Source organism: Hetaerina americana, unplaced genomic scaffold, assembly GCF_022747635.1.
Source record: "Hetaerina americana unplaced genomic scaffold, ioHetAmer1.1.p SCAF_40, whole genome shotgun sequence".
Taxonomy (NCBI): Eukaryota; Metazoa; Arthropoda; class Insecta; order Odonata; family Calopterygidae; genus Hetaerina; species Hetaerina americana.
In genome coordinates this window covers 4,148,373-4,175,974 of record NW_027286986.1, presented here as the reverse complement: position 1 = coordinate 4,175,974, position 27,602 = coordinate 4,148,373, and the positions used below count along the sequence as shown (strand labels likewise).

At 38.9% G+C, this 27,602-nt stretch overlaps 2 protein-coding genes across 6 annotated transcripts; one reads left to right on the top strand and one right to left on the bottom strand.

The window, feature by feature from the left end:
• The first annotated feature begins 857 nt into the window (after window positions 1-857).
• LOC139692731 (uncharacterized) lies at window positions 858-15,599 on the top strand. Of its 4 annotated transcripts, none has more exons than XM_071590970.1 (8): window positions 858-1,188; window positions 1,264-1,444; window positions 1,575-1,852; window positions 2,663-2,737; window positions 5,205-5,375; window positions 6,055-6,136; window positions 13,787-13,945; window positions 14,027-15,599. In XM_071590970.1, the coding sequence occupies exons 1-8, from the start codon at window positions 1,186-1,188 to the stop codon at window positions 14,341-14,343; spliced, it is 1,266 nt and encodes a 421-aa protein (XP_071447071.1). In that variant the 5' UTR covers window positions 858-1,185; the 3' UTR covers window positions 14,344-15,599. The 4 variants fall into 4 exon arrangements, with proteins under 4 accessions (XP_071447071.1, XP_071447072.1, XP_071447073.1 ...); XM_071590971.1 differs by having other exon boundaries at window positions 858-1,156; window positions 14,027-15,598; XM_071590972.1 differs by having other exon boundaries at window positions 1,288-1,444; window positions 14,027-15,598.
• A 24-nt stretch (window positions 15,600-15,623) lies between these two features.
• Window positions 15,624-26,509, bottom strand: LOC139692732 (uncharacterized). Of its 2 annotated transcripts, none has more exons than XM_071590976.1 (2): window positions 26,038-26,509; window positions 15,624-18,873 (listed from the first exon to the last, which is right to left on the bottom strand). In XM_071590976.1, the coding sequence occupies exons 1-2, from the start codon at window positions 26,254-26,256 to the stop codon at window positions 18,370-18,372; spliced, it is 723 nt and encodes a 240-aa protein (XP_071447077.1). In that variant the 5' UTR covers window positions 26,257-26,509; the 3' UTR covers window positions 15,624-18,369. The 2 variants fall into 2 exon arrangements, with proteins under 2 accessions (XP_071447077.1, XP_071447076.1); XM_071590975.1 differs by lacking the exon at window positions 26,038-26,509 and adding an exon at window positions 21,141-21,460 and having other exon boundaries at window positions 15,662-18,873.
• Window positions 26,510-27,602: the final 1,093 nt, after the last annotated feature.

Here is a 27,602-nt window from a genome sequence, read left to right as displayed (position 1 = left end):
ATGGGTAAAAACAAGAACGTATAGGGACTGGGGAGATAAATATTTATCTTTAAAGGAACCGGTACAGAACCTGCTTGTGTCTTCTCGACTAATTGCGGTCACTCTTGCTTCCCGCGGGACTAATCAGTAGAAACCTATTCTTCGACTTTGTCACTCGTGACTTCGAATCACCGAAGAGACAATGTATCCCTAGCAGTTTCAATTCAGTAAAATAATTGTTCAGCTGAAAAAATTGAGCCGCGAGCCATAGCATTGTGTTTACTTATACATACATTAATACTCTACGTCACAGGTGACCAGATACCTACCGAATTATTTGTAAGTGGTTTCGAGATATTTTGCTTCATAAGCGGTATGAATGACAACGCCAAAATATGAACAAAGAAACGTTCGCCTAACTACTTGGCACCAAGTTTCCGAAAAAAAGATAAAAACACTACGAAAATAATCACCTAAATACCAAGAAGATAGTTTACGGCACGGGGGGGGAACGGGTTCGAATCCACATCAAAATGTGGATTCGAACACTCATTGGTCCATTACAACTCGGCCCTTATTGGTCAATCAAAAAAAAGAGATACTTCTGAGTTCTGCGATTACAATTATTACGTATATTTACGCAATATAATTAACTATTTACTCAATTATATATTGCACAACTAACTAAACATACTATATATTTTTTCATTATTGCTCATAAAAACTAGAAAAAGTGTATTTTAATGTTGGCGCTAGTTACTTGACCGTGGTACGTTTTGCTCTCCAAGTGCCACACGGCTGCGATGGTCAGCGTCGATTTGAGAGTCATCTAGACAAGACGTTGGAAACGATAGCAAAACAATCCCCCCTGCAAGTAGGCAACCATGACAGACAGGAAATGTTTGTTTCTAATTCTAATCGCAGTTAGTTCTCTCTTTGCCTTCAAGTACCAATGAGGTTGTATTAAGATTATTTTTCCAATTAATTAGTAGCCTCCTTCGCGATGAAGCCTTTTTTTATCATCGTACAAAAACATATATTTTTTTATAGTATGTCAGACAAGGAATGTAATTTAAGAAATAATTTCTTGTTTAATGTCAAATCCTTTGATTATCCTTGTCACTTCCTGCGAGCATCAATTATGTAATCAGGAAAGGAAGCAATACACTAACAGCATGTAAGAACTAGAGGATTTTAAAACTTGAAATGGTTGGCTTGTTTTCAAATATTATGTATATTTGTTCTATGGAGAAATATTCTCTTTAAAATTATTTTATTTTTAAGGTCATAATGCTTCATATTTCACAGACTGAGCATCAGAACTCTCATTTTAAGAAAAAGTCTTTTATGTTCTTCAATAAAATATTCAAAAGAAAATCTGATCCTGAAGTTTCAAGTGCTGGAAATAGAGTGAATTTTGAGGACAGTGCCTTCAGAGAAATGGACCATAATTTTACCTATGAAGGTATTAACTGAAAATGTATTTTTTCTTATATTTTAAAATTAACTTTAAATTTCTCCTCAAATGAATTCATCATTATTTTATTTCATACTCTTTGGATGACTACTAAATATAAGCGACATATTCATTACAGCCCAGTCAAGTCTAACATCCTCCAATTTGAGAGGATTTTGTAGCTTAAGGGGGGCGAAGGCTAGAAGCATGAGTGGCGTTGGACCCGTTAGCGGAAGGGTCCCCTCAACTCTGTCTGTCCAAGCTGTTGACGTGGATATCTTAGTCCAACCTTGCTTGCTGAGTATTGGAGGGTCATCAGCTCCATCGGCATTGACTCTAACTCCTGGAAGAACGAGGGATATTGATCAAGATATGGAAGCATTGCGTTTATCTCGTCAAGATAATCCTTTCTTACAGGTAATATATTTATATGCCCATTTGTAAATTACAAATTAGTCTTCAACTCAACAGTGGAAGAGCCCAGATGGATTCCACCCAAAAAACGGTTATATACAATGAACATGGCTTCCATTGAACTTTGTTTTGCTCTCCATCAATAACACACTAAAATTTAATATTGAGATGATGTGAAAGCATAATTTATCGTACAAAAAAATCATAATTAATTTACTGGCTGATTATGGAAATTTTTAAATGTTAACATGCTACTTAAAGAACTATTACATCACCTTGAAGGTCATTCTGAGTTCTTGACTATCCTTATGTCAATTATAGAAGTGTCGGGCAAAAGATGTTTTTGTTCCTACCACACTAAAACAGGGCATTCATTTGAATGCATCGGCAACAAATCGAACATTGGTCTACTGGCCAGTGTTGGCATCCAATGCGCAGGATTACAATTGCGGCAAAAGGAGATTTAAAAGTGAGACCCTTCAATATCACTTGGAGGGCTGCTCAGGAACCGCTGGCACTTTTCCTCTTTAGAGGAAACTTATGCAGGATTCCTCCCTGTCGTTCACTTTTTAAGAATATAATTACCACCAGATTAAGTACCAATCTCTAATGAAGCAAGTTACCTGAACCATCAGTAACTGCTGTCAATATTTCTTCCGCTATCACCTGGACTTACTAATCTTCCAGTGGAAACATTGGGAAAATCTCGATGTGAAGCATTTTGAAGCAGTGCATCTGGTTCGTTTTCATTTTGTTATTTTATAACTGCTTTCACGAGAGTGTTCTCATTGCATGTTCAAATTCAATCTGCAGGTGTTGGCGAGTAGGGAGAGCCTCGCTGATTGTGCTGATGAATCGGAGTCGGATGCAACAACTCTGATGTCACAGGTTGGGCCTCCATTATTCTTTTCCTCTCCTCTGTTCTTTTAGTTATCTCTGGCTAGTGTTACAACAATCCCAAATAATGAAACCAGCACATTAAATTCCATTCAAAATATTGTCTTTGAATGTATAAAATGCTTTGCTTTGTGATTGAACCAGGACAGGGAATGGTGCCAGGACATTCAAGCCTGAATTCCAATAAATGTAATGGGCATGGGCTGCCAAGTGATATTTGTGTGTGAAAAATAGGATATAGTAATAGGTGGTCGTGTTGAGAGAGCAGGAAAGGATGTGAGTGAAATCACTCTGAAGTAGATGGGAGAGAGTGAATGGGGTTTGAGTAGTGAGAAAGAGGGGTGGAGGAGAAAGTTGCTGGTGAATGTGGTGAGAGAAACTCTCAGGGCACACTGTTTTTCAGAAATCTCATAGTATAGCAAAAAATTGAAGAGGGAAGCCACCAGACAAATCTACGGCAGTTTATAAGGACCAAAAAGTAAAATGGAGAAAATTACCATACCTGGATGGCATTTTCCTGAAGTTTAGAAGACATTTCTCACAATTCAGGATTGAATTTCACAATAAACACAAATTACAGAACATCTTTATGCTTTTCCAAAGATAAGTTGAAAAAGGTGACAAAAGTGGTTTCTACAAATTGCTGCGTAGGGACTGCCCTGCCATGTATATCAGGCAAACTGGGAGAAAGTTCAAAGAAAGGATGAGGGGAACGTAATTATTGCTTCAAAGAGGAATGATTCACCTCCTCTGTTCACCAGACAGCTCCTGGAAAATCAACACGTCAGTGATTGTACTCCTCTGATTCTTCATTTTGAAAGCAAAGGGGCCAGATTAGATAGACATCCTTGATCAGTGGGAGATCCTTAAAAGATGAGGAGGGGAAGATAATCCATTAGTGAATGACGCTGTGTTTTCCTCTCACCCCCCTCTCCTCGGGATGGTGGGATGCATGGATCTCAGATTGTAGGAGTCCATCCCCCACAATGCACCACTCTACCTTTCCCTCTTCCCACCCCTTACATTGTCTCAGACAATGCAATCAACAATGCTGTCAAGGACGGTGTTATACCCCTCCCTTTACACCCAACCCATCCCTATCCCAATCACTAACCCACCCCCACAGCCAAGAGATCGATAGATTTATTTGCCATAGGACAATGCATAATTATATGGGCTTCGTTAAGATTCAATTACATTTGCAGGTGCATTAACATGTATAGAAATTTGTGGCAGTTCATTTGTTTGTGCGATTCAGGATTGTGCCGCAAGGTGTCACCCTAGGCACGACCCACGAGGGACCAGTCACTTCTCAACCCCAGCCGTTCATCCCTCTTGTGCACGTTACACCCATGGCAATATATCTTACCGCGTTGACCTTGGTCTGTTATCCACAGCACTCAGAATGAATCTGCTGTTCATTCAAACGCTTTAAATGTGATTTATTAGTATTTCCTAGCACCGGCCGCGCTCATATAATTTCCAGCAACCCCACAATAATTTTATTATTTTTACTGACCACTTTCTCAAGTATTTTATCCATTTTTTTGAGGAAGTCATCGACTGGTGCACTTGGAGATCTGTACAGACCAATAAAAAAATAAGTTTCATTTTTCTTGGGCCATTTTTTAATGGTTATTTCAAATCCTTTTTCTTTGCCAATTCTATTTTTAAAGTTTTTATAGGCTCTTGTTACTGATTCAAAACAAGTTTTGACGAAAAATGCAACACCACCACCTTTGTTTTTTTCCCTACGTAAATGATTGCATAATTCCTGAGCTTTAGACTTTTCATTTCAATATCTTTTAGGCCATGCTCTGCTTTACAAAGAAAATCCAGCCTCTCTTCCTTTAATAGGATCTCAATTTCCAGCTTTTTTTGCTATGAATTGAATGTTTTGATGTAGAAGCTTCACAGAGCAATTTTTTGTGTAACCAAGTATATTTTTTGTGTTTTGATTGGGGGTAGTGGTTGTATTACAATACATGTGCAGACGCCCAGGAATAAATGTAACTTCTTTGCCCGATGATGCTGCACCGCAGTGAAACCTGGATGGCATTAACGTTTATTTTTCATTTGGACTTGCAAAGTTTTTATTTTGATATTATTCATCATGGAACAATCCCAAAAAAGTTTAGCCTGAAACGTTTAACTATTTCTAAATTTAATTGGGTTCAACTGAGAGATTTCACTAAAGTGAGTATTTTTATGAAATGTTCCAATTTTATTTTCTGTATTCCTTTATGACTATGTTCTACATCACATGCCAGACCAACAGAACTATAAAGTAAATCCAAACGCGCATATATAAAAGAGGTATCATCGAAGGGGGAGAGTATTAAGAGAGGAAGTCCCCAAAATGACTGGAATTGGGCAATTCAGACTTTGCCCCTCGGGAAGGGGGGATCTGGGTGCATTTGGTGCGTGTGTGTGCGTGATGGTTGCTTTTGTCCTCCAGGATGGCCTCTCCGGCAGCGGTGGTGGCCTGGATGAGGAAGACCCACTAACACTCCCTGAAATACACGAGCACCTCATACGCAGCCCACCACCAACCTCTTGGCCAAAATCACCAAATTTCAAGGTTTTCCGGTTTCCATCGCCGGTTCTTGATGAAGACGACTTCAGCCCTGTGAGTGTGCTCTGCCATCCACTTTTACTCATGAATTTCATATTGAGGTATTGATGTGGTCATTAAATTGTCAGCACCATGCCTTTCCAAATATGTCACAGGGCCTGCACTTTCAACCTTGACCTTTGTTTTAGAATTTTTGGGATCTAACTAGAAATATTGACGTCACAGTATCCTTTTAATTCTGGATTCCTGATAAAGCTAAGATGCAACGTGTCCCATACATGTCTCAAACAAGTCTTTGAGGAACCATTAAAAATCAATCAAAAGAAAAGGGAGGCCATAAATACAATCAATTTGCATTTCTCCGTTCTTATAATGGTGTTTGACCACAGGTAGTCTGATTTGTACATCAGACCTCGGAAAATAAGGGGGTGAAACGGAATGTGTTGCCTCTGAATCAGGATTTTCATATGCCCATCTTAATCTTCTGAAAAAAGTGACGGCCTTGGCACATTACAATTAGCTTCAATCAGGTACTGTGTCCAGCAATAGTCCAGCTTAAGATTAGTCAAGAGTGCGGTGCTGCCTTCAAAAGTTCACTCTCAGCAATTGCATAATTTTCTCTGTGTGCATATGCTGTATGTTTGGCCATTGTCAAAAATCATCATCAGATTCCATTCAGGAATCATTCAGTACCCAACCAATTGATCACATATTTTCTTTTCTGTTTCAACAGGACCGAAACCCAATGTTTGGTGGTCGTTCTCCATCGAGACAGATATCGCCACGGCATTCAAAGAGCCCTTCTAACGATAAAGGTGAGTGCATTGATGGTGTGTGATTGTAAGCAATGAAGAATATCCACCTGAATTCCTACTCGTGATAAATTCAATCTTGCAAGAGTAGACAGAGAAAGAGAATACGACATAGATGAAGATAGCTTAGGTCCAGCCATACTTGACGGTGAAATAGAAAGGGTATTAAGGGAGATTTGGAGTCAAGGATTCCAAACGAGGGGCTATATAAGATTGCCACAGAACTACTTCAAGGGTTTGGAAAAATGTGCAATGGTAAGTTTACAAAGGAAGGGGAAAAATCATGCACTGCAGAGGAAGGTTAAAACACTTTCAGGAAGTAAGAAGGGAAAGAAAATCCATGCAATCAATCAAAGATAAGTCAGGAAAAACATTAATTGAGCATTGGAAGATTCAAAAGAGAGAAAAGGAATGCATGGAGGAACTATATGGTAAAGATATCAGGCTGACCAGCTAAGACAGAAAGAGAATACTAGCTACTAATCAAGAGGAATGTAGAATACAATCAGGACATATTTTGCCTGTTTTGTAGATTTCAATAAGGCATTTGATAGAGTGAATTGGGAAAAACTAATGAGTGTATTGCAGAAAATAGGAGTAGATAGGAGGAATAGATGACTAATCCTCAACCTGTACATGTCTCAGACTGCTCAGGTGTGAGTGGCAGATGGAGAGAGGGGTGAAGATGGGTGTCCATCATCACCCCTGCTCTTCAGCATGTCTCTCATTTATGGAGGGTATGTCTCTTATTTATGGAGGGCATGCCTCTTATTTATGGAGGGCATCGATGAGAGAAATAACTCATAAAATCAGTTAGCTTTGTGGATAATCAAGCATTAGTTTATCAGACACCCAATGGGTTGCATGCCATCGAAAGTTAGTGCCGGACGTATGGGATGTAAACAAGACAAAGAGTATTCATTTTCCAGAAAGACGAAAACTGAATTAAATATTATAGTAGAAGTTTGTAAACTATAGCAGATGGAACGGCTTACCTGTCTCAGAAGTGTTTTGCTCCAAAATGATCAAAGTAGTAGGGACACAAGGAGAAGAATTGCATTAGGCAAAGAAGCTTTCCCTCGGAGGAGAGAGTTGATGACAGGGACATTGAGTAAGGATGTTTAGAAAAGGCTCGTTAAAACTTCGACGTGGAGGGCAGTTATGTACAGTGGGGAAGCGTGGTCATTGAAGCAGGATGGTAGGCATAGATTTAAGGCTTTTGAAAGTTGGGTGTGGAGAAGGATGGAGAAGGTGAAATGGACAGAGAAGAAAACAAATGAGGAAGTACTTGGTATGTCGGCGGTGGAGAGGGGATTGATGGGAGAAATCTAAAGGGAGGCAGGAAAAGTGGTTTCAGAGCATATTGATTGGCAATAATGAGATGTTGAAGACTGTAAATGAGGGGAGAATGTTGGGTGAATGAGGAAGGGGCAGGAATAGGTCAGGGATGTTGGACGGGATGAAGGAAGTATGTGTATTTTAAGAAAGGTTTATCGTAACGTTGAATGTCAAGTTGTATTTTGTTATGCAAGGCAAAGAAATGCATTGTTGTTCGGCCTGCATCCATTCAGCGCATACCTTAGACCTTAAAACGCCAATATTGCGTACTTGTATATCCGTGTACACAATAGGCTGTATGATGAATATACGTGCTAGAAAATATTAAGGTCAATGCAAGTATATGACTGCATGACTGTTAAGTGTTATACTTGATCATTGTTCAAGGGTAATTAGAAAAGTTCTCGGAGTACAATAGAAATAAATCACTTACCTCAGTGAAACATTTTTATTTTTCAAAGTATTCTTCCTGTACACTAATGGTGTTGGTCTAGTGATGTTCCTATGTCTCAATCACATCTCAAAAATTTGATTCCTTCAGGCCTGCAAAATACCTGTCTACTTTGTCTGTTGCTTCTTTGTTTGAAGAGGATTTCCATCCACCGAGGACTAATTTGAGCTTAGGGAAGAGATGGACATCTGATGGAGCCAGATGTGGCAACAATTTGTATCTTATTTCACATATTTTTGCCACGGCAATAACACTTGTGTATAGGTGTGCATGTTTTGATGAAAGATGACTCTCTTACTTACCAAACCTAGCCTCTTTTTGTGTATCTTTTACTCCAGTTGGTCCAGTAATTGTTTGGCCAATAATCTATCCCTGGGATCTCTTTGGCATCCTTGAAAACTAAAGCCATCACCTTTCCGGCCGAATGTATTGCCTTTGCTTTCTTTGGTGGTGGTGAATCAACCTGTTTTCATTGCTTTGGCTGCTGTTATGTCTCTTGGATATGGTAGTGAACCCAAGTTTCATCCGTGGTCACAAAAGAGCACAGAAACTCTCGTTGTTTGCTCTTAAAATGGATGAAACATTGTTCGGAAATTCCATTCTGATGCGTTTGTGGTCAAGAGTCGTGGCACCCATCTGGCAGAAAATGTTCTCACATCCAATTCCACTGTTAAAATGTGATATGGCCATTCAGATGTTATCCCAACCGCTTCAGCGATTTCTCATACTTTCATTTGGCAATCCTCCATTACCATTTTATGCACTTTTGCAATAACGTTTGGGGTAGCGGTACATTTTGGCCGACCACTACGAGGATCATCGTCTAAGGTGTCCTGACCAAACGTATACTCATTTTTCCACTTAGAAACAGTTGAATATGAAGAAGCAGAGTGTTCTGAAAGACAGTATGAATTTCCTTTGCATCACGAATTACCTTTCCTATGAAATATTTAATCACTGCTCGAATCTCAATATTTTCCATCTTCACAAATCACCTGACAGGAACAACCATTGAGAGGCATCATCACCACAGATATCTTCAAAGAGGACTGAAGTGTAATATGTTCACTCATGAAGGATTACCCATTACTACGTGGGAAACCTGTTGTGCTAACACTGACATATGGTGGTGATTTCAAGAACCTTTTTGACTACCCTCATACCAAGGGTAAAAAAGAAACTTTGCCCTTCCACATACAGATTTAATACTTCACACGGCCGTGGTTTCCATGCTGTGCATCAGGTGACATACATAAAAAATTTTTCAACTTATACAGCCCGGCTCCAAGAGGGGAGGAAGGTAGGGGGGGGGGGGAGTAAGTGGGTGGGGTTTAAGTTGGGTGAGTACAGGTGCAGCAAAGTTTCATTTTTATACTCATCATGAAGGAATTCCGCAAAGTTAAACCTGAAACTGTTATGTTTACCCTCATAATAATTCAATTTCAAAGGCATATTTAACAACCTATGTCCTCACTCACGAAGGTCTGTCTTTGAAATAATCAATGGACACAAATGAGATTTGGAATATTTTATCAGTTGAAAAGATATTTTACTCATGGAACTCATCATATGGTTATTAAGATACCATATAATTACAGAGCAACTGATAAAGTCATAATTCATGCATACTCAAAGTTAATGCGCCCTTGTTTTTTTTCAATTCATGTAATTAAAGTTTCTACGACTCTGGGAATCATTGAAGTGAGATTAAGAAGCTGATTGATGGAGCGTCATCCTTTATCACCCTACGTTGTTGACAAAATACCTCATCCAAAGTTATAATTCTAAACTCAAGTAAAGAGTACTCTTGACTATAGTCTTCTCCAAGTTCAGTTGCAGGTCAACAACGCCATTCTTTCATAAAGTTATGATAAAAGGTTACTCTGAATTTTATGTATTATTACTATGAGGTAATCTACCTCTTAAGGTAGGTTTTGGATGTGCACAACAGCCAAATACATATTTTGTGACTCCTAACAAAACAAAATCAAGCATCCTACTCCACATCAGGTCCCTCTTCATCACTGAGTACTTCCTCCCTTCATCCCATCCAACATCCCTATCCTGCTCCTTCCCTTTCCTCGTTTGCCTAACATTCTCCCCTCTACCACAGTCTTCAACATCCCACTGCCGGTCAACACCCCCTTCATCCACTTTTCCTGCCTCCATAGGATTTCTCCCAACAAACCCCTTTCTTCGGCCACCATACCAAGTACTTCCTCATTTGTTTTCTTCTCTGTCCATTTCACCTTCTCCATTCTTCTCCACACCCACATTTCAAAAGCCTCCAATCTACGTCTATCCTCCTGCTTCAATGACCACGTCTCCGCACCGTACATAGCTACGCTCCATATCAAAGTTTTTACGAGTCTTTTCTTAATATCCTTACTCAACGCCCCTGTCATCAACTCCCTCCTCCTTGTGAAGGCCTCTTTACCTAGCGCAATTCTTCTCCTGACGTCCCTACTAATTTGACCGTGTTGGTCCAAAACACTTCCGAGATATGTAAACTGTTCTACCTGCTCTAGTTTTTGCCCTCCTATTTTAATATTTAGCTCCGTCTTTTTCTTTCTAGAAAATCCCTACTCTTATCATTTTGTTGATGATCCTGAGAACAACTTTAGCTGCGGGGGATATCAAACTTATTGTTCTGTAGTCCTCACATGATGTAGTCTTTACCTTTTTTGAAATTCCACTTGAAAGTGGATGTTGAATCCCCATTCTGAGATGTTTGCTGAGCCTTAAATCCAGCAATAGGTTGTGAAAAAATGTTGGTTCAAATTGGGAATTAGCACATATTGTATAGAAAATAAAGGCAGTGACAACCTCTGAGTTAGCTACTATGAAGTCCTATAGTCCTAGGTATATCTCAGAATCAGAACCAAAACCTGAAGATGTCTTTAAAGTCCACATTCATAAATAGAAATGTCCACTCTACAGAATAAGTGACAGTCCAGAAGGGCTCTGACCTCACAAGGGAGGACAACGCAATGAGCTACCATTGCTACAAAAGAACATTATCCTCAAGTTTGAATCACTACATAAACCCGACCATCAAAATTAGATTCATCCCATGAATACAATTGACATAGCTGTTTTTTACTCCAACACATTCATTTCAATTAAATCATTAAATAACAGCTGCTTCCTGAAATTTAAAATGGGAAACTATGAGGTCTATTACATATAGGGTCTGTCCAAAAATAAGTATAATATCATCTTTTTCCATACAAAAAGGCATTATTCCCAACTAGTTTGTGCCTCAGGGACATACAGTTAAGAGTAAGTCCTATGTTGAAGTCTTTGGAAAAGAGTGCCTCACTTCTGCAGGAAGGATACCTTAGGTAGCTGCACCAAGACAACACCACACCCACCTTCCTTGTGACCTGGCACAAGGTGGGCAGTGCCGCCCCACAGCCTCAATGTGGCACCACCAGACTTCTTTTTGTTCCCAAGAATAAAAAGGAGCTTGAAAGGCAACCATTTTGGGGACATGATGAGGTTCCCGTCATCACCTCCCAGGAAGTGTACCGCAACTGGCAGAGGTGCTGACATCAGTGTGTCAATGCATAAGGATGATATTTTGAAGATTTTAGTAAAATTTGTACTTAAACCTCCAATAAATTTTTTATCTGATTCACACATAGTCCACTTATTTTTGGGACAGACCATGGAAAACCATTATTTATTTTTAGAATTGAATACGATCAAATTGATTCTTATAATTTCTGGGGCAAAAATTTTACTAAAATGTGTAGTACATAGTATGTGGTATAATTTTCATCAATTTCCCTCCTGTACTGCATCAGTGGCAAGCCTTAAAAGTTAAAACATGCTTCTGACTAGACAAACCTTCAGTCTATGCCACTGTAGGAGTTAATGGAGTGCCTGTTCTCCCCTGTGACACAGCTGGAAGATTGCTTAAAAAGGGGAACCAATTCAAGGTGGACCACTCAAACAGAAGTCAACACAAGCACTGCCGCTACCATTCCACAATGAATAACACCAAGAGCAATATCGACAATTTCATTGGTTGCCACGGACATGCTCGTGTGGGAAAAATTGAGCATGGAATGTGTTTGGGCATTGAGGGTTACGTGAGACTGTTCCCGCCCAAAAAGCCAAACATTCAAATGAACGTTTGTTTGCGGTTGAAGCCACAGGAAGATGAGGAGTTTTATTTCAAGTTTATCGCCGCAGATGAAAATTGAATCCTTGATTTTAATATCGAGAGCAAACAGCCGAGCACTGCATGGTAGAAAGCTTCAACACCAAAGTGGAACGGCTGCTGTCGCATAATTGTGCAGTATTCAGGGAATGTTGTGTCAGCATGGACAACAATAAACGGAGCAGACTATAGGGATGTCTTGAAAATTCTCAAAGGTCATAGCAATCCTAAAACCCCATATTTCATTGGACCATGCACATTAAGTTCTGTTATTCCATACTGCCATCACAAAGGCCTTGTGAAGGTATTAAATTTTAATTTCTCCTTTAAAATTAAGGTTTATCAAAGAGGTGGTAAGTAATTCTTTAATAGAAATAATAATTGAATTTTAAGTTTCCAGAAAACTCCTTGGCAAGGAATCAGATAAATATTGAGATGAAATAATTGACTTTGTAATTCCACACACATTATTTAAAAAACACAACCCAGATTTTGACGTCGAACGTCATCATGAGGTGGTCCTCATTGAAGCATACTTGGTATGCATACCTTCTGATCAAGGGGGTTGGCCAGAGAGAGAGGGAGGGTGTAGGTAAAAAAGGTTACAATGTAGCTGGGAAGAAAAGAGAATTAATTATCCCGCCATCTCTGACCAATTTTTAAAATAAAGTGGGAGAATTACAAAGTCAATTATTTCATTTCAATGTGCTATGCAAATTCCATAAAGTTATGCCTGAGACAACAAAGGAATCTGATGTTATCATTTCCCAATACTGCTTCAAAAAGTAATAACAATATTATGTTATTACCTGAGCCCTCCAGATATTCATCTCTAACGAAATAAAATAAATGATTTACACACAATATCCTGATTTACACACAATAATTGACTTGGGAGCCTCGCATACTGGGCACACTTGGAAAATTGTCAAAGGCTGTGTATATGTTACGTAAACTCAAATATATTATTCCAAAAGAGTTCCTTATTCAGGTATACTATGCTTTATTTCATTGCCACATTGACTATGGTATTGTACTTTGGGGCCACTCACCTTCCACAAATATGTTATTTAAGATGCAAAAAAAGGCAGTCAGAATTATTTCCTTTTCACCCCCAAGAGAACATTGTAAACCTCTGTTCTGTAATTCGGGCATTATGACTCTGCATAGTCTGTATATCTATAAATGCCTATGTAATGTTAAGGAAAACCTTAGCTCTTTCGAGAAAAGGTCTAACTTCCATTCTCATAATACAAGGAACAGTGATACACTAGACATTCCCTATTGCAGATTAGCCAAGAACAGCAATTCTTTCAATATTCTGAAAATTCGTTTGTTTAATAGATTGCCCTCTGAGGCTAAAGTTGTGAATGTGCCCAAGTTTAAGAAAGTTATCCGGAACTGGCTGACTAAAAAAGCATTCTACTCAGTAAATGAGTTTTTTGATTCAAAAATTGTGTGGTCCATGATAGACATACAATCATTTGTCTCACCAAATGTATTTTGAGAAATTTGATATTTACCCGTTGTATCTAAATATGTATTTATGTAACCATAATCTCTAAACTATGTATCTCTATGACGAAGACTATTGCAAAACTATTTTGTTTAATGTCCAATAAAATTATTATTATCCATCGTTTGGCTTCAGGCAACACCCAGCACTCAAGTCTCTCGGCTCCTTTCCTTCCCACAGAATTCTCGAATACGGCCACTTTTTCGGAGCCAACTTCAAACAGTCACCTACACCAAACGTCTTCTACTTCCTCCGTCTGCACCCGCCTGAATGCTGTGTCGGCACGACTTAACATAACTCCCAGACCACACAGGAGGCCTGTGAGTGACAGCGGGAAAGGTATGTATGCCATGCCCCCGTCCTATGCTTGCCGTGCCCTCTCCCATCATAGTACAAGGGGCCTCCTTTCCTCTCTTTCAGACCGAAGCAGCAGTAACCCCTTTGCACTCCTCAGTCCCCCGCTCCTGGGTGGTCGGTGCAACCTGCACCACAATCACCACAGCCTGCACCACCACCGACGCAGCTCCGAAGACAGTGTGTTGCTGGTGGGCAGTGATGGGGAGGACCAGGGGGGTGTGATGGAAAGGGGCGGCACGGGGACTGTGTGCGACTATGGGAGTCATAGTGATGCAATAGAGGTCGAGATTGAGGCAGAGGAAACTCGGCGCCTGCGGGGTGGGCCCAACCCTGCTGCCATTCAATTTTTCCAGCGACCGTCTGCCAAGCGCCTCTCATAGCCTAACAGACATGGTATTCTACGTGAACGAGTATTTCTCTTTCAACTGTTTCCAAATTTCTGTGTGAAATGGAAGTTCTTTATGGCAACAGCCTACATCATTAACAATTATCAGCACCAAATTCACACCCAGAGCATTTTTAGTACTTGGCCAAATGAAACATGGACCAAACCATTATAGCATTTAGGTCAGCTTATGTTTAACACAACTGATGACAGTTTTGACTCCTATTGCCAATCTGCATGAGCTGATGAGACCTATTTTCAAGAACCAAAGACTATAAGACCATATATGGTAGTGCTTTTACTTTTGATCTTCTTTCTTCTAAATCTATAAATGTGCATTAGGGTGCCCTACTCATGTGCTAGGATTGTTTTGACGTAACTCCCCTGATACCTGCCCCACTTGGACATATTTAAGAGAAAATACAATATAGCCCATAGTCTTGAGGGATGTGATCAAACAATTTTGTTCAAAATAGGTACTCATGGTCATCCATGTACAATGTATTTCTATAGAGAACTATATATATATATATACTATTTAATTTATTCCTTTTTATATTACAAATGCATTGCACAGCTAATGTCTACTTGGGTCCAGTAGTTCAATATTATTTTTTGTACACAAGTACACACACACACAGACTCTATGAAGTAGACCATCAGATTAACTCACCCGTTGTGTAATGCAAATCTCTTATCTGGTATTAATAACACGCGTGAAATTAGTTTCTCTTGTTGAGTTGAGCAAGGTTTCTGAGAAATGTTACATTTGTTATCGGTTTAAAACTACTGTTTTACTTAGCTCATAATGTTGTTCAAGTTTTAGGAGAATGTGTCCTTTTTGTAAGTAGGTGTCGTAATATGATGCCTTAAATGTTCATGAAAGACATGTCTAGTCATAGTGATATTTATGTGGTGAGGCAAGTTACTTGTCCATCGATTTTGTTTTCCCAGGGAATGCAAATGGCTGCTGGTATGGCCAACCAAAGTTGCATTTCACCAATTGTAAGGCAACCATAGATAAACTTAATCAAAATATGGTGGAGCAAAATCTACTCTCATAAATATCTTGAATCTAAAAAGATTTGTTAGTGAGAAAATATTATTTTAATCAATGGAACCTATGATATGGGTCAGTTTTGAATGTGTACCACTTTTAAGAAATGTTGACATTTATTGAATAAGGTACATGCTTCTATGACTGTACTGTGTTATAATATTGCCCTTAAGTCCATTAAATAAAAATATTTACAACTATATTCATTTGGCAAGTACATAAAGCTATTATAGCATTCAATAAATCTTTTGTAGTAAAATAACAAAATTTCAATCACAAGAGGATACAGCCATCAAATTTTAACTAAATTAAAACCTCCATAAAAAGTCATTGTTATTATAAATATTTGTACAAATACATTTAGCACAATAAAAAGGTTAAGCAGATTAAATGACAAGACTACTCCACACAAAGAAGACGAATGAAGCAAAGGCACTTTTGTTTCATTTCGGGAAAATTGGCTTTGCTTCATCAAGTCCATTCACCCACAGTACATTCCTAATTCTAAATCACTATTAAGCCTGCAGGAAGTAAACTATTGTTTTCTTTACTAATCTCAACAAATTTCAGTTTAACAACAATTGCGCACATCCTTACTGATGATTTTCCACCACACCCAAAACATTGCACCTCTTACCAATTCAACTATATGGCAACAATCACCAAAATGCTACCGAATGCGCAAGAATTTGCAGTAAATAAATGCACTGTGTTTAGAGCCATAAAAAGGTCCAATGGCACTCCTCATTTGCTTCAATAATCATTAATGTTATTCTAACTTAAGTCTCAGTGCCTTGATATGCAGAAGGAACAAATAAGACGTCCAAAAATAAGGTAAGGCGAAGCAGTTCATTAAAAAATTGAGTGTTTAACATTAAATTCAGAGCTGCAAAAAATACTAGTTAACCATTGGAAGAAGTGTGTTTCCCTTGGAGATATTTATATGATTAAATGGGATAGTCAACATGGAGCCCTTTTCATACAATTGAAAACAACGTAACACGAGCAACCAAAATATACAGGGTGCGGCGCTTATCCCCAGACAAATTTCAATTTCCCATCATATTGTAGTTCCACTAGAGGTCGCAACTGGCATTCTTGAAAGCTATAGGCATCTAGTAAACATTCATAACCTCAAAATGGCTGAGATGTCACATACTAGTGCAGAGTACAATCGAAGAGCCACTATTATCAGAAGTGTTTGCACTGGGCATTTGCCCAGTAAAATAGTTCGATTCTTCGGGTACCCCAGATCAACTGTTTATGATATTGTGGCTAAGTATAATGCTTCGGAGAACTCAGGATGGTTTCGCTTACCTGGCAAGGTAACCTCATTCAAGGAAATGATTGGGCACTGATTTCATAGGAATTTTGCGAATTTAGAAGCATTTCGTGGAACTGTGGCCTCGGGGAGACAATATGTTCTTCAACAGTACAGTGCACCAACTCATACGAGTCATTTAGTTCAAACCCTGGCATGATAACATTGGCTCAAATAACATTGACATGTTCTGGTCAAAGGAGTTCCGGCCCCTGAAAGGACTAGCCTGGACTTGGACCCCCTCGACTATTATGTTTGCAGCCTTGCCGAAAGAGTTACCAATAAGACGGGGCACCCTAATATCACATCTCTATCGTAGCAGCATTCGCGAATATGGACACCACTGTTTCTAAGAGTGCGTGCGATTGATTCAGGACAGGATTGGAGGTGGTCATTGCACCTCAAAGGGGGTAATTACATTGAGTAGTGTTATTCGTGACAGATACAACTACTTGTGTGTAGAAGAATTTTCGTTTTCATTTGCGTTTCTTTTTAACATATTTGCTTTTGAACAGAAGTTTCATTTGCCCAGATTTAACCGCCGTACCCTGTACAGTGTGAGCTGCTGCTATTCCTGATCAAGGGGCAAAAGTAATGCCACCCAAAAAAGCAGCAGTTCAAATGTAAATATGAACTCATTTAGGAAGGATGGATAAGAAGATATGAAATGCTGCTGCCATACTCAAAAGTTACCTAAGAGTCCATTATATGAATATTACAATAATATTATTTTATCTAATGAACATTAATGCATGCGACAGAACAAGTAGCAAAAGAATCATATCCTTCGACCTTTGAAAACAGGAAAATCCAGTAAATTACACTTTTCTGCTTTGGGAAAAATACAATACAAGGGTCTAAACAGTACTTTGGTATTCAGATGAAGGCAAACAAATTCAGAGTTCAATCAACACTCATGCCGCTAAATCATTGTCAACTTTCAAAAGTCAAAAGCTTAAGGGTATAATGATGGGACATATTATCTACATAAACACAAATGCTATCAAGCTGACTAGATTTCCTGGGACCAAAATTGACCTATCATGGGTATGACATTAGCAAACACACCTGGCCAACTCCACATCACATGATGCTAATTACATTGGAATTACTTGCATATTACTTCCCACAGAGTTGACCGTGAGAAAATATTCACGTATCCACTCTACACAGCAAAGTCGATGTGCGAGGACACTTATGACCCGTCAAATGCATGACCAAAAAACAAACCAAGAATCATTACCGGTTGCTAAGTACCAGGGCAGAAATTGGACCAGTTCTACAACAAATTCCACTCTACCACATTTTTAGCAGAATAAAAGTTAGCTCAATGGCATGCCAAAATGTTAGGTAGGTTAATTAGGGTGATTTCTGAAAAGAATAGATCCCATCAAATATGGTAGAGATAACAAAAATGTGATTGACCTATGGCTAAGGCTCCCTATTGGAACAATAAATCACAGAGAAGATTTATGATTAGTTGAAAAAAGGAGACACATTAATGAAGGACAGAAGAGAAGATAAATAAAAATTGTAAGACATAACTTGGTGACCATTTTTGATGGTATTCCCACTGTTAATGTGTAGATTTAGGTCAACAGGAGCTGTGTTTGATATTTTTGGTCCACTGTACTGCCCTGGAACTAGTGCGTAATCTGGCTCTTGTCATCAGGGGGGAGGTAACTGTGATCTGGTTCCGTATTATTGATCTGTGAGCTCATTCCCATCTCGGGGCTTTCAGTTGCATGGGGATGCATTTCCACGGATGGTGAAATATAGGAAACAGAGGGGTAGCAATGAGTTTTTTCAGTATTAGTGATGAGAGCACAGCCTCTGTTTAAATTTCCAAGCTCTGCTTCAAACAGAATGTCATTGACAAGTTTTTCAGCAAAAATTCGCTGATCCCTCGGCAAGGATCTTAGTTTAGCCGACACATTTTTCCCCACATAATCGAATTCATCCTCTTCCTTGATGGTTTGTATTCTGTCACCGTACATAGGACTGATATTCTGCTCCTGGCTCTTCCGCATGAAAAACTTCTTCAACCCAGCGGGTGTCATGGACTGAGGTGTCTGCATAGATGCCTGATGCGGTCCTGAAGCAGTCTGGTCAATTGATACCCGTGACTGATCAATTGTTCCATCACACTGAAAAAATTTAAATGATTAATTGATGGTTTGACAGAGATGCTTAAAGAAAACACCAGGTTCATTATAAACGCACATCCATGCATCCGAGAAATAAGCCACAGGGAAGATATTATAAATACACTTTAAAAAATACATTTTATAACAATATATGATGTGCACATTTCTTGAAGGATGAAAAATGTGCAGTCAGTTTTTCATTTCAGGTCATCAAAGCTGGGTTCATGTCTATGACGAGCAAATGCACCAGAAACAGGATGGCGGGGAGGGAAAACGAATGGAGGGAGGGCGCAAAATGACTTCCAAAAGAACTACATACAAGCCATCCAAGTATAAATTCAAACCATGTCACCTTAATGAAAAAGTCAAAATTAGATGTTTAGGTCCAAGAGTCATTTAATCACATACACCCACTAGCATTCACACACATGCACGCTATTCATATTGCTACTTTTTTAACTAAGGATACAACAATTATGATGACTTTTTGACAAAATTTTTATTATACACGTAATTTTAAATTCAATGGTATCCGGTGAAATAAGATATAATTCTTTCAGGATTTTCCTCAAATAAGAAAATGCAATTACAAGGTCTCGCAGATATTTTTAAACTCTACTCGCCACTTACTTCCAAGAGAGCTGTGGTTAAGAACATGTTCAGCTGGTACAGACGCATAGATGATGCTTTCTGTGTGTGTACTAGCTCTTGAAGACAATTGGATATTTTTGTGTCACTCCTTAACACAATACTACGCTGGATTCAATTGTTAAGTGGAAGCTGACGGCAGCTCAAATTATTTAGGTTTAACCATCAAAAATGTAGGCCATAAATTTGATTTTTCCATTTGTATGGACAGGTGTTAAGTTGGAAGAGCTGGTACCACTTATAAACATTAATAATCAAAACAGACTTACCGTATACCACTGTCAACATTTCAAGAGTTTGGAGGCACTTAATTCCACTTTTACTCAAAATTTATTGCGAATTCTTTGATCCTTTTTTACAGCGGAAAATCGCCGAGCACACCAAAACAAGTCTAATAATTGCATCTGTCAACAACTAACTAAATACGCTATACTGTTGAAACTTTAAACATATGTTTAGGACATGCGAAACAACAATAAAATAAGAAACCATACGTATGATGCCCAAGAAATTTGAAGTCACCTTACTTTTTGAACACACCACGCATAAAATATAAACCAGACCACATATAGATGAAAAGTAATTGCAATGTGACACTATTTACAAATATATCATTCTTAAGAAGGCAAAAGTGATTGTCCATTCCTCATTAACGGAGATGCCAGGGTCATCAATGGATAAGAGTAAGTATTTCAGGGGCCCACGCATGGTTTGAGAAGTTTAAGAGAAGAACCGGCTGGCATGACATGGTTCAGAAGCAAGCCGAGTCGAAGGCAGCAGAGAAGTTAATCGGAGACTTCAAGAAGCTCGTGAATTCTGAGTATCACCTGGCCCTAAATGTTTCTGCTTGTGACGAGACAGGTCTCTTCTGGAAGAAGATGCCGAAGCGAACTTACATAGCAGCAGAGGAGTAAGCACAGCACAGTCACAAGTCAATAAAAGATCTGCAGCCAATTGACGCAGCAATTTGAAAATGAAACCCCTCCCTGTAGATCATTCAGTAACTCCATAAGCCTTCACGAATAGTTAAGTCCAAGGCTAAATGTGATGAGGGGATCATGGAAAGGTATCGTAAACTGTCGCATCATACCATGCATACGAAGGATCACCCCAATAAGACAGAGGCTATGCTTTCTAGAAATTTATTTAATGACAATGTTGGTAATAATTTTGCAAATTTGTGTGACGGCAAAAATAAAACGTCTCTAAACGGCTTTCTAGTTAACATGAAATAGAAATGTATCACATATAATAACTAATTACTTTGATTATTTGTTTTCTATAAATTGTATTCGCATTCCAGGATTGTTCATCCCACAATAGAAGAAAAGATGACTATAATCCGTGACCCGAAACAATGTAACGTATTTCCCGACCTATTACATGCACTTTTTACTCCAAATTGTGCCCTAAATTCAGCCTGACTTATGGGTATACACTGGTATCATAACTTCAAACTTTAAGGGGCAGTCAAATGAAAACCGAACACCCGCTACAACGTGATCGTGGACCGCCATTCTTTTGTCCCTCCGTCGGTTGATGCGGAATCCACTGCGCGCAAACTTTGTGGAAATTCAAATGATCTTTGATAATGGTATGCACGGTGGGCCGATGCAGACCTGAATGCGGATTTCTTCCTTCGTGATTCGTCGCTTCTCCCGGATAAGGTCATCAATCCGTCCTACTACATCGGGGGTAATGGATTGATGGGCCTGACCTGCGCCCGCATCGCCTTGCGGTGCTGATGTGCGCCCTTCCCGGAATCTCCTGTGCCACTCGTTCACACTCGTCAAGGACAAGCAGTGCTGGCCGTACACAGCGGACATTCGACGATGAATTTCGTGTACTCCAGCGCCCTCGGCCACCAGAAAACAAACCACATCTCCTCTCTGCTCTTCTTTGCTTGCCTCCATTACCACAGCTGGACGAGCATACTTAACACCAGTCAGGGCACAAACAAGGACACGGGCGCCTGCGAGTTGTCACTGTGCAGTTCTCCAACCGGATGGCAGTATCGATACGTAACAACAGTATTGCCACCTTACGCGCGGACTGTGTGTAATGGCGGGTGTTCGGTTTTCATTTTGACGGCCCCTCGTAAAAGCGCGAGCACATTCGCTGGAAAACACACTATTATATATTCACAATTCAGGCATAGAAACTCGCACATTGGTATGCCATCATGAGTTTCTTACAGGAAGAATGAAATGGTCGTCGATTTCTAGTGTTTGTGGTTAAAAAAAAAACCTGGTGGACAGTTAAAAGTACGACTGTCATTGTGTGTTTTTTCAAATGTGAAATTAACAATGCGCTACATGGAGGTGAAGAAGACATGTGTACTCAATTGTTCCCGGCTCAACCTTGTCGAAATTCATTTTAATTAAATGAAGAATACATTGTGTGCTAGTAAGACAACTCCAGAGAAAAGCAATGTGGAAATGACTTAGCAGCAGCAGTCAAGACGAATTTCCGGGATTCTACAATGAATAAACGATGATTTGTGCGTCACTGCTAATTTATAAATGTGACTTTTCAATCCTTTGAGGGAGCAATTTCCACACCCGGATTAAAGAGCACTGCTCCTGTTTTATAAATAATAACAACTGTTCAAATTTCACCAAACATCTCCTGGATTACAGACAAAGTGACTTAGAACAAAAAATCCTCCATAGGGTAAGCAATAGCCCCAGGCCTGGAACAGATAGAAATAGGCACTTCAAGGGCAAACTTCCCAGTCTCCGACAGTTGTTAATTAGCCATTGTATTCTTCCCTCAATTTGCTTCCGGAAAAGACCCTCTCCTCACCCCCCCCCCCCTTCCCTGATCACCTCCCCCTGTCTCTCATGACTTAAACATCAATTAACCTCCAAAACCTCCCTTAAATCAAGACTACATTCCTCCATAATGTCTGAAAACTCTTGCCAAAGTGCCTTATGGTGATACCTTGCATCAAAACCAGCCAACGAACACAAGATTTGATATTGCATTTCCTTTTCTGTAAAATCAATAATTTTAGATGATAACCATCAAGCTAAATAGAAAATCAACCAAACAATGCAACCATTCATTAGAGAAGAAAAATGAAATATGCATAATATAGCAAACTCTCAATTACCCATGTTAATGGATGCACTGTGATGCACAGACAACCAAAATATGGTTGGCTCATAGACGGATATATACACGGAGACTGTCTATTGTCACTCAGTGTGATTTTCTCAAGTTTATAAGCAGAGGAAAGTGTTTTTTCCTATTATCTGCTATTTATATAAAAGGGGGGAATTATAGCTTTACAAAGAACACAGAACTATCTGATCCAGGGAATAGTAGAACATATTTCCCTCTGAAAACTAAACTAATGAAGCAACCAGGAAATAAAACAACAACTGGCTGAAGATGAATATTCTAAAGAAGCTGATAGGGACTCATTAGCGCCATGTGATAACAATTGAAATAATGCGGTGCAGATAGTTAATGACTTATTTGTTCCCTGCTAAAGCTATGTCTTTGCTTTTTCCTTAAAGGGCGATGACATTCTTGGGGCTGCTGAATGCAAGGGAAACAATAATGGGAAAGTACGGATAGTAAATAAAAATGTTTAAAACAAAACAAGTACTATTAACAACTTTTGATTCTGTGAAATTGATAACTTTTAAGAGAGCCGAGGTATTTAAAAACTTGCACTTTTTAAAAAGTATATCAATTTGCCAAAGCGTTTAATTATCCTATGATTGCTTATTAACTTTATTGGAATTTCCCAAATGTGATGAGAGAATAGTACGGACACTGTGCAAATCAGATAATTTGCACACTCATAATTGAGAGTCTATGGCATATATTTCTATGTTTAGATGATAATGCCAAATTAGTGAGATGAAGAAGAATGAAGTTGAGTTGAGGATAGCAGGGTTTGATTTAGCATAGGGAGTGTCACGAGACAGAGAGGTGGAGGGGAGAGTGTTGGATGCTGGCGAGATTGGTTTAGCCTGGGTGATTTGACGGCCTTTGCCAGATATGTGCCTCTCAACTCTGATTACGCGCAGACTTCGAATAGTGAAGGTGAAGCAGTGAACAAAGATCTGACTGTGAAAAGCTGACTCTTCAGCAATGTGTGGGTTGAGGCCTACAGGAGATTTTGTTGAGTGACAGTGATTGTTGATACAGATGGGAAGGGCGGTGGTGCCTTTGCTAATGTGAAAAGAGGGGCAGGGGAACAAGAGAGACAGTATCTTATATTTTTCAAAGGGCAAGTGGACTTGAGAAATGCTCAAAGAAAGAAACTGTGGAGTGGGAAAGACCGTATCATTTACACCTGAGGTGCTTCCACAGTAAGGAATGCTGAGGAGCACAGACAAGAGGGCCGAAGTGCGGGTCTGGTGGACTTTGATGTCACACATATTTACGGGATGTTTGAAAGAAATGGAGGGAAATGTTGCCAGGAGGAGGGATGTGAAATAATTCTTACTTATTACTTTGGGCCAAGTTCCTTTAGGATCTCATGGATTTGGATGGAAGTAGGTCCAAGGAATGAATCTGGCAGTGGTCGAGGCTATCCCCACATTGCTCTAGTGTTACATGTGGTAACAGTGAACAATGAAGGAAAATGGTGTGATGCTTAGTGTAGCGACTGCCGAAATGGAGGTATCGCTCATCATGGTTTGTCGGTTTTTGAGGATGGAAATGATGAATGTATTATTTTGAATGAGGATGTTGATGTTTCAGAACATTTCAGAGGAATCTGAGTAGTAGACTTAGGGGATTCGACCGACAGCTGAGGTCATTTGGGCCATAAGTGATGGATGAATGGCAGTAAAAGTGGGTAGATTTTCATGTCCATGGAGGCGAAGAAGGAAGATTCCATCGACGTAATGGGCCAATCAAGAAGTTTTCACGAGATGAGGTCAATGCAGGTACCTATGTTGGGGTGTTTTATCTAAGGAAAGTATAATTGAAGATGAAGCCATTTTTTTCCCAAAACCAAAATCTCAAACCTGTCTCCTTAGCCCTTATTTAATACTAATATAGATTTGGAATGAATTAATGAGAATGAGGCATCTTTGTGAAGCAACAAAAAGGAGCTAAACCATTGTTAACGACCTAATAACTAGTTTGATAGCTGAGGGAAGAGTGTGACTCATGCTGAGCCCAAATGTACACCAAAGTGGTAATCAAACATTTAAGAGGCATAGGACCTCTTCATTATGTTGATGGTTTTATTTCCTGGGCCTATTTCTACTCCCAAGAAAATCAGCATGGAATTTTCTGGCATTCATTCGGAACATGCTCAACTTGACTACTCTGTTAAATCCCGTAAATATGTGTGACATCAAAGTCCACCAGACCCGCTGTCTCAAAAACTGTTTTCGTTATGGAAAAGATAGCAACCCATGGTTATTCTCACGAATTGCAATGACGTTATACTCGTTACACCACACTAAGTAAAATCAAATATGCCATGCAAAGAACTGCACCAGTAACTTGAGCAAACACCAACCAGTGAGCACACAACAGTAAACATTTAAGGGCATTGAAATCATTTGCCATCCCATTCAAGGTGAATAACGGTTACACCATGGAAACCAAAAAAAGGATATCTTAAGCATTACAATCCTAAACTGTCCTTGATTCTTATGAACCTCATAATTGGGTGGCCAGAACAGGAAAAAATCAGAAATGACTAAGTTACTTTAGCTAAATTGTCCCTCAAAATTCCATTAAAATATATTTGAAGGTCTTGGCACTTTTTCAAAAATGTTTCCCAAATCTTGTTTTAAACCCACTTTCAATGCATTTTTTTGTATTCTATTTGCTCTGATTGCCCATAGCTCCTCCTAGTTGAGACATAAATTATGTTTGAACTTCACTGGCAACTAAGTTTATCATATGAGAGGAGAGAATGAAACAAATAACACCACAGAATTATCGTGCCCACTTGAAAGCTGCAGAAAATTATTACCTATTTCTTAAAATTCATGGCTGTTCAAAGACAATTACCTTAAATAAGGTGTCGCTGTAAGGAGGTCATATGAATACTTCACGAATGTAGAGACACCACTTTAATTGATGAAATAAGAAAATGAAAACATATCCTTTTCATGATTATGAAATGAAATGTCTTTCCAAAACGAAGACTTTTTTGTTAATAATCACAACTTTCAAAAATTGAGTTGGTATTCACAAAGGGGCTTCCTATGAATAAGTCAAAAGGAAGTGAAATAGCATAATTGCCTACTTTCACTATTAGTTATTTTGCTGTATTGTTTAAACATTTCCAGCACCAACACAAAACTAAAATTGGTGAGACAGCAAAAAATAAGCTACGAACGAATTTTCGTGCGTTTCATGTGAAAAATCTGTCTTATATTTCAAGATTTTAACGAATTGTCCGTAATTTATTGCTTAAGTTTTCAATGTTTTTCAGAAAAGGTTCTAATCTGATGACTAAATTAACTTTTTTAGTCATTCATGCATGTAACGAACTACTCTTACTGATTACAAAGTGAAAAAATATCATACCTTTGCAATAGCAGTTTGCGCCCTTTTGCTGGGAGGAATAGGAAACTGAGCGACAAATTCCGCTAAATCAGGGTTATCACGATGTTTCCTAATTAAATGGAGTCTCAGATTGGTGGTGTTGCCACAAGTTTTAATTTCTTTCTGGCAGAATTCACACACAGAGACCTCACTATTAAGCTTGATAAAATACTGCTGAACGACAGAACGTACAGGCCCCATACTGATAGCAGTAGAAATAACTTAGGCAAAAACGATATTAATATTACTTCTTATTTAACTACGACAAGGAAACTACCGGCCAGGGTAATGCCCTCACAGCGTAGAGAAATGCTTGGAACCGAAGCTTGTGGCTGATGTCATGCAATATGATTTCGTGGAAATAGGCGAAAACTGTAAGTCAAAACCGAGTAAATACCAGATTTCTTGGAGAACAATAAATAGAACCAAGATTACAACCATGAGAACCTAAGCGTCATCGAATCGCAGTGGCTAGTTGACGTATCGATACATAGTATCGCACTGGTCGTCAATACTTGGATATTGGAAAATTAAAAAAATATCACCTCTTAAAGGAAATTCGCGGACTTGGTCAAACATTCGAATTATTTCAGCCTGGTTGAATAATATGAAAAATCATATATACATATGTATTCATTGAAAGTCTTGCGATAATGTCATCATTTTGGTTTGATATCAATAGTAAGTATCCTATGTTATATGTACGTACAGGTTCAGAATTGGAAGCATTAATGAGCAATGCATAAAAAATTGAAAGATGCATTTCGCTCTAATTACTGGGGAAATACTCATCATTTTTATCTGCAGCTTTAAAATCTTGATTTTAGAACAGTTTAATCGTATTCAAAGATAAAGTTTATCTGATTTTCTTGAACAGTTTGCGATAGTATCGCCATAATTCCGCCCACATTCACACGAATCGCAAAACCCGATATTTCACAGGTTTTGAATCGTGATTGTTTTTTTAATAAGGTGGGTGATTGGGTGCCCCTCAGCGTTGGAGGTATCATAAATATTTGAGACAAATTTTGTATGAAACTGTAAGCGCTTAGTGATTAATTTGAATATATTACTTGGGGAAGCAAAAATGAGGGTTGTTAAACGTCAACGATTAAGACCGGAGGTAGAACTCAATAGAAATTATATTTGCTTCGAAAGCATTAGTACTCAGTTCTACAGGTCTCATTTCCGGTAAAACGACTTAAACACTTTGCCACTCGGTTAATTAGCAGTCTAGTGCTAATGAGTCTCATGCGGTTGCCACCCGTGGAGAAAAGTCATTTGTAACACCGATGCTAAATTTTGAAGGAACTGAATCAATAACTTGGCAAAAGGACTGCTTTCAGAAAATTTAAAATTTTGCAGTCAGCTGTCAAGCCAAGGTTATACCTGTTACTATTTTGCTTTCGCCGTCAATGGGAAAACAATAATACAGTGAAATGATGAATTGGTACATGTGGTTTTTAAATTCAGCCTTTTGGTGATATATTCAAGATACGTTAAAGTCTCGTTTCTTTTTAAATGTCTACGATTGTGAACTAACTTTA